At 44.9% G+C, this 8,130-nt stretch overlaps 1 protein-coding gene across 6 annotated transcripts in view; it reads right to left on the reverse strand.

The window, feature by feature from the left end:
* Window positions 1–8,130, reverse strand: part of DOPEY1 (dopey family member 1) — a 165,817-nt gene that overhangs the window by 68,495 nt on the left and 89,192 nt on the right. For all 6 annotated transcript variants that reach the window (XM_019520432.1, XM_019520429.1, XM_019520430.1 and 3 more), the window contains 2 exons: window positions 3,078–5,073; window positions 2,859–2,970 (listed from right to left, as the gene is read on the reverse strand). In XM_019520432.1, coding sequence (XP_019375977.1) covers window positions 2,859–2,970; window positions 3,078–5,073 — 2,108 coding nt within the window. The remainder of the gene's footprint in view (window positions 1–2,858; window positions 2,971–3,077; window positions 5,074–8,130) is intronic.

The raw sequence follows: 8,130 nt of genomic DNA on the forward strand, positions 1-8,130 counted from the left end.
GCATCTGTGGATGCATGACAAGGTATGGTTGGCCTTCCTGGGCACATCCCCACACTGCTGGCCCATGTTCACTCTGGCATCAATAATGACTCCAAGATCCTTCTCCACCTCTGCACTGAAGAGAAGGGAGTTCCCCAGCCTGTAGGTATGCTGCTGGTTCTTCCTCCCCAGGTGCATCACCTTGCACTTGTCAGTGTTGAAACCCACCCTGTTCTTATCCACCCACCCCTGTAGCCTGTCCAGATCCAACTGCAACCTATTCTTCCTTCTAGCATGCCCACTTCTCCCTACATCTTAGTGTCATCTGCGAATTTGAACAGGGTGCTTTTTACCCCCTCATCCAAGTCGCTGACGAAGATGTTAAACAGCGCGGGCCTGAGGACCAAGCCCTGCGGAACCCCACTGCCCACATCCCTCCAGGTCGAATAGGACCCATCCACCACCACTCTCTTGGTGCGACCCTCCAGCCACTTAGCAACCCATCTGACTGTATAGGCATCGACACCACAGTCTCCTGGTTTTTTAATGAGAATGGGGTGAGAGACTGTGTCGAAGGCCTTCCGAAATTCCAGAAAGACTATATCCACCGTGACACCTGCATCCAGGGATTTGGTGACCTGGTCATAGAAGGCCACCAGGTTTGTCTGACAGTACCTGCCTGTAATGAACTCATGTTGGTTGCCCCTAAGCATAGTTTCCTCTGCTGGCCCCTTGTGGACATGCACCAGGATAATTTTCTCAAAAAGCTGCCCCAGGACCGAGGTAAGACTAACTGGCCTATAGTTTCCTGGGTCCTCCTTCCTCCCTTTTTTGAAAATGGGAACCACACTGGCTCTTTTCCAGTCCTCTGGCATATTGCCAGAACACCATGAGTGCTCGTAAAGCCATGCCAGAGGTCCCGCAATAACCTCTGCTAGCTCCCTCAGTACTCTGGGGTAGAGATCGTCAGCACCAGCTGATTTAAATACGTCCAGTCCCTCCAGAAGTTCTTTGACTAGGTCCTCACTGACCCTAGGCCTGGGTGTGCCTCCCACAGGGCCTACAGGGGTCCCAGTGGGGTTGGTGATCAGGTCCCTACTCAGAAAAATGGAGGCAAAGAAATTGCTAAATAGGTTAGCTTTGCTGTCTGGTGCGACGACCAGATTTCCTAGTGTGTCCTGCAGAGGCCCCACATTACCCAGTACCTTCTTTTTACCCCCTATGTATTTAAAAAAGAACTTCTTGTTGTCTTTGATCTGGGTAGCTAGTCCCAGTTCCATCTCTGCCTTTGCCTTCCTGACCACCCCACTACAGTCCCAAGCAACAGAGGTATAGTCCTCTCTGGTGATGGCCCCTTCCTTCCAAGTGAGTTAAAATAACTCATTATCTCTGAGATATATTTTGAAGAACTGTCTATGTCTACAGTGATCATCTTTAAAATCCTTTGCAAGTGATTAGGGTGATTTTAGAGTTGTAATATAACATACATAATACCTTTCTCTACTTACAAAACAATTAGTGTTTAAATGACTACTTAAAAGGATTGGAGAAATAGAAGGGAAAATATATATTTAAAAAAAACCTAAAAAGCAAACAACAACAAAATGATTCAATAGGTTCTGGGTCAAATTCCCAACACAGATTACGTATACAGTAATTGCTACAAAATATTCTCTGGTCAAAACCAGAAGGGTCCTAATATACAAGAAAACTACATGTTAGCACAAAAATGGATTAAAAATGGTAATGTTAGATCACATAACAGAACTAGCTAGATAGGTGAACACATCATTTGATAACGTGCAGTAATATCCATATGGAAGCCAGAGCTACAGCTGACTACTATAGTTAACAATTTAGAATTCTGAAATCTAGGAGTTTCCATCGTGATTTTATGCTGCTTTGTGTATTTAAAAGGCATATTAGTAGGGACCTACTGAATTCACGATTGTGCAATTTTTGTGGAAAATGTGAACTGGGGCAAGCTCCGTGAAAAACAGCAGGCTCACAGGGGAACCCCCCCACCCCCAAAAAAACCCCAAGCTCAACCTTACCAGCAAGTAGCAAAAAGGGCAGGAAGATCATGAAGCTGGGGGGGAGCAGGGCTGCTTGCAACAGAAGGCTCCGAGACTGCAGGCAGTTGCACTGTGGTCCCAGGACAGCTGTGGCAGATAGCTGGGAGGCTGCATCGGGGTCTGCAAAGCCCTGTCCTGGCTCATTCTACTTGTATAGCCAGTCTGGGGCTCCACAGACAAGGGAAGAACCTCCCTGACGCCTGCTATAGCTGGCTGAAAACCATGGTGCAGCTGTCTGCAGCTTCTGAATCTCCTGCTGTGAGCAGCCCTGCCACCTGTGCTCCAAGACTGCATGGCTTACCAGTCTTTACCCAACTTACAGGGAAGCAGAGTATTTGGGGGGGGAGGGTAAGGGGGGGGGGGTTCGGTTTTTTGCAGCGAGTCCACCAAAAATCGCAGAGCCCACCACTTGAAGATGGCCCAAAACCATGGCTTAATTAGCCACAGTTTCTCACATTTTTCTCCTTTAAAGTAGAATCCATTTTTGAAGTTTGTTGATCCATTTTTAAAAGTTTGTTCATGACCCTTTCATATATTTTTGCAACACACTTTTGAGTCATGACCTACAGGTTGAAAAATGCTGCTCTAAACCCAAGTGTTATTCCCCCAAAATGTATGTATGTATGTGTGTACGTGTATATGTATCTGTGTATTATATATAAAAGTGAGTGTGCTTGTGTATTTTTCCCATTAAGAACTTAAGTCTTAAATAAATGCAACACCGCAAGCATCATTAATGAGCTAGTTCACCCTAATTTGATAAATAGTGCATAAGAAACTTCTTAGATCCTTAAATAAGCTTACCTGATGATATTGTGTAGATGGATCTAGTAGGCAGTAATGAATTATTGTTGTTATACCTTCTAATACAGTTAGAATCATATCTGGTGGGGTAACTGATGCCATCCAAATAGGCCTAAAATGCAACAATACATTTGTAGTGAATTTGCTAGGCACTAGTAATTAAACATTGAAATATATGATCAAATTTGCAGAAAGAAAAAAAAATATGGATATACATACCTGCTATCAGATAGTCCTGTTTCATACTTATACTGCTGTATTAAATTATCTAAATTCTTGCAAAGCTGGAGGGTCACAAAAACCACCACCTTCTGTAGAACTTTTCCCATATAAGGCAGAGTAGAAGTGATTAGGCCAATCCACTGAGGATGCATTTTACAGGCACAGTGTTGGTGTAAAGCTCTTATCACAGCACAAAGAAACATGCCTTGAGAGGTTATAGGCTGGGAGTGCAAATACTGAAGAGAAGTCATTGGCTGCTGTGCACTGATGTGATCCAAGTCTGTTATGACAAATTCAAAGCCTGTTTCATTCTCCTCTGGTACAGTAATTACTTTATGCTCTAGAACAATTAATCGCTGCAGCACTTTTAAGAGCTGTGACTGTAAAGTACTGCCATTGTCAACTTCATCCTCAGAAAAGTTAATAAGGCTATCTTCAGAGAAACCTTCTTCAATAGCCACTATATTTTTTCCAGCCACCTTTTCACTATGCCATTTCTGTGCACTGAAGATAGAAGATAATAAACAATGCAGGACCACTTTCTGAACCTTGCACTTTGATAACATGTCTGAAATAAAACTAGGAAAGCCCTTTGCAGAACTTTCTATTACTTTTGCCAATTCAGCAAAGAGGAGTGTCAAAATTTCAATGCTCATCATCTGCATATTGCGGTTTCCTATTAAGTCTTGTGGGGTTACCTTTACATGAGTTGGATAGTGGCTCCGCATGTAGTATAAACACAAGGAGATAAGAATTTCTATATACATAGAACTCCGAAAGTTGTGGTTAGAGTCTACCGGGATGTGGCTATAGAAGTCTTTGCCCATTACAGATATTCGATGCCTGGCCAAAAGATTCTGAAGCAAGGACAGTTGAGGAGTGTATGCATTGTTGACACTGGTGGTTGAGATAGCACTTACAAAAGCTGAAGGATTTGTTTTCAAGATTGCTTTGATAGCAGAAAAAGCATACAATGTCCTTGAAGAGTCATATAACTGGAGATAAAGCAACACGTGTTGATATAAAGGATGGATGTTAAAATTGGGAGATTTTCGCATTCCTGGAGATCCCACATCACTTTCTATTTCTGAAATTTCTCCTTCTCCACAGCTGTACCAGTTCTCCAAATCAAGCGCATCACTAAAGAAAACACTGGTTTGTTTAAGTTTTTCTGTTTGTATTTTTTTCTTCTCTTCATCTTTCTTTTTTGCTATTTTCACCTTGGGCTTTGCTCCTGGTTGCTTACCAGCTTCTTTAACTATAGTTTCTTTTTCTGATAGCTTTCCTTTGAAGCTAAACTGAATACTGCTGTGACTTCTCTGTCTTGACTTAGCTTCTGTTACAGTGAAAGTGAGGTCAGAGAGGGACTGCTGGCTTACTGCAATACATGGTGAAGAGTTGTTTCTAGAGATTTCATCCCTTGAGCTTTCGAGTCCTGTCTCAGTTGAAGCAGATAACAATTGTGAACTGTCATTACTAAGCAAACTACTTTGGCTGCTTTGAATATTTTGTTCTTCACATTTGGTTACCTCCTCAGAATGAACCAAAGTTCTGATTTTAGATGATGTATCTTCAGGATGCAGATGATGCTTAACTGAATCAGTCTCTTCCCCAAGACCACTTACAACCTTGCATATCAAGTCAGTAACTACTTGCTGCACAACTTCATCAGGCGAGTCTTCTCTCAATGTCTGAGAACTATCCTGAGCACTCAAGCTCTCTGCTTCCACCTCATAACTCAGGTTGTCCCCAACAGATGAATGGGAACAGCCAGAGTCAGAACTCTGGAGTATTTCTACCTGATGGTCAGGAAGGTCAAAATCAGACACAACCATTGGAATAGTCTCGCTACTGGTACTTAACAAGGAAAGTCTGTCACTCAGTGGGTTGACAGTAAGACTGAAGTTCTCCATTTCATCCAAAATCAGCTGTTTGTCATTGTTCTCTTTGGGTGTAATGAGTTGTCCTTGGGTAACAGGCACGTTGGAAAATGCTTTAAAAAAGGTATTACAACAAAGTTAGATATGTTTTGAACTTGAGATATTATCTGCATAAATAATATAACCTTAGTTTTACATAAAATAGTTAGCACCTTTCACCCTAGCTCAGAGAGCAATTTAAATGACAAATCACTAATTAGACCCAGCAGACTCTTCACCCACCCTTGTATGACAGCACTTGTAAGATGTGTAGGAACAACTTTTTAACAATAAAAAAACAAGACTGCCCAACCAAAACTACTGGGAGACTTTAGTTAAACACTCAAGTCCTGGTATTGTAAACTGTGAACACGGTTTGTTACCCATCGTTCTTCGTTGGTATTTTTTTGAACACTTTTCTGTTATACCAAATAAATCACAGTTCTTCTTTTTGCTAACGCTGTACAGCACAAGAAAATGTTTAAAAGTGTCCATTATCATCATATTTACTTGAATATAAGATGAGGTTTTCCCACACAAATCAGCATGAGGAAGAAAGCCACTTGTCTTACATTTGCATATAAGGAAACTACATTAAATACATAACTTATCTTTGAACTGCTGCTAAAAGCAGCATGTGCTCAGGAATGGAAATTAACTATGAAGTCGATTAAGTGCAGCTAACACTAAGCACAAGTATAAAGTACACGGACCATATTAGGCAACCATACCAATGGGAACCGTGTAGGTGTGGGGGTGGGAGCATTTGGATGTATGTGGGTGCTTACTCTGCAGAGAACTGTCACCAGGCTTGGCGGTACTAGAATACCAGGTCAGCACATGGAGAGCTAGAGCCAGCCCTGATATCCTCCCCTTGGTTCCATTTGATCTTAGTCAAAAAGATCAAGATGCTAATGGGAACCTACCATAAGAAGAGATTACTGCAACCCATCTGAAGAAGATATGTGGTACTGCTCATTGAGTACAGTCTCCCCCAGCCCTGCCTCTTCTTCAAGTCATGGTGTACACTGCACACATTTCAACTGCCTCTTCATCCCCACAGCTGAGCTGTGCTTTTCTTTCCCACTTCCAATGATTCCTGTTTCTTCATCAGACTTAAAAGTGTGGCAAACTTTGCCAAACGCGGACCCAAATGATTCACCCGTAATCCCTCTGCCACCTCCTCTCTCACCCTGTTGCATATGATTAGTGCAGTCCTGCCCTCCATGACATGGGGCTGTGGCAGGGCATTGTGGGTGCCTGCCACTAAGGGTCTGGAGCTAACAGCTGCCAGGTGCCTGATGAGGGCAGCCATTTTGAACGTGGGGCTGCCCATATAAACAGGGCAGTTTTGCTGCTGGAGGTGAGGCAACAACATCGCCTGGCCGGAGGGCTGCTGGTATCATCTGGAAATAAGGGAGGATCTGTAGGGGATGGTCAGGAGGCTCCTGGTCCTGGGTACGACCTAAAACTGCACCCTGCCGGGAGTGGGTGTCCTGGTGGGGCTCCCAGTGGCACGGGAGCCCTCAGGAAATGCCAGGCCAGTTACCACTCTGGTGAAAGATGGGTTGGGGCGCCTTAACCCCTAGCCCCTACGACCAGGTGGGTTACCTCTTATTGTAGGGTCTGGAAGGTGGAACCCAGAGGAAGAGTGTGTGGCCATAAACTCACACCTGTCTGGACATCCCCTGACTGGTCAATGCTGGGGCCAGGACCGGAAGGGTCAAAGGGCCAGGGACCCACTGCCAGGGACACCCAAGAGCTGAAGGCCCGGGATTCTGACTGGCCTGGAGGTGGGCCACAGCTAGTAGCCAAAGGTTCTGGGGGACCACGGCCAGAAGGGGAAGCAGTTTAGGGAGCTATGGTGCCCAGGATGAAGGTGGAATAGGCTGCTGGAGGAGAGGAATCCAAGAGGGGTTCAACACTAGGATTCTGGGGCCCAGCAAGGAGCCAGTAATTATGAGAACTATGGATGCCATCTATGAGGGCTGGGCTGCGGTGTAGGGGTGGAACGGAGCTTCAGATAGCGCCCCCTAGCATTGGGGCAAGAAATGGGCAGCCTCCCACTTAATTGACATCTATTAATTAATTACCAACAAGGCGTGGCGGGCGAGAAGGCGGGTGGTTAGCCTAGAAACAGGTAGGCGGGCCCCAGTGAGATCAGCCCTGAGAAGCCCCCCCTGTTACAGGGGCCAGATCAGGTTGCCTTGCACCTCATCTGCATATAAATTACTGGAGAATCCCATGACTCATGACAAGAATACCCAGTTCCATTCATGAGCAAAGGGCTACTTAGCACATGGCTCCTTTGTGGCAGGTATCTGGACATACACATACTGAGCAGTGCTGAGCTGTGGGGTCACCATGGTTTGAAACACTGTTGACTTTGCTGGGGCCCAGCATGATAAACTCCATGGTAAGTGAGGAGCCTTCTAGCTTTGGACTAATATAAAGCATAGTTTGTACTATATGTAGTAGTGCCAACGTGCTACTTAAAAGGATACTTATAGAGCACCTGTGTTAGAACTTGCAGCAGTTTCAAAAAAGGTAACATGCATCAATTTTGGATAAACTAAATCTATGGGTACTATCTATAAACTGACATAGCCATGTTTATTTCAAAGTCAGTTTTTTCAAATTTGCTTCTTAGCTGGGCCATGGGTTCTTCAGACAGAGGTGCAGCCTCCCGGCTGCCTGCTACAGTTGGCCTAGGACCACAGCGCAGCTGCCTGCAGCCTCTGCACCTCCTGCTGTAAGAAGCCCTGCTCCACCTTCCTCCCTTCTCCTCCTCCCACTATGTTCCAAGACTGCAGGGTTTCCTGCCTTTTTCTCTGTTTGCTAAGTTTGTTTTTGGTTCAGACAGTCTGCCAAAATGATAGAGCCTACCACTTGGGATGTCCCAAAACTAGTTTAATTACTCTGATTAAGCCCAGGGAAGCCCTTAATCCATGCCTAAATGCCTGGATTAAGGGCTTTCCAGGGCTTAATCAGGGTAATTAAACCAGTTTCAAGCCATGTGGCAATCTGCAGGGAGGAGTGGGACTGCTGGGGCCCCTCAGCCAATCAGAGATGTGGGGGGAGGGCCCTGCTGCATTCAGCGCATGAGAACAGTGGCCAGCCCCAAGTCCTCT

Source organism: Gavialis gangeticus, unplaced genomic scaffold, assembly GCF_001723915.1.
Source record: "Gavialis gangeticus isolate Ggan-Ray unplaced genomic scaffold, GavGan_comp1, whole genome shotgun sequence".
Classification (NCBI taxonomy): domain Eukaryota; kingdom Metazoa; phylum Chordata; order Crocodylia; family Gavialidae; genus Gavialis; species Gavialis gangeticus.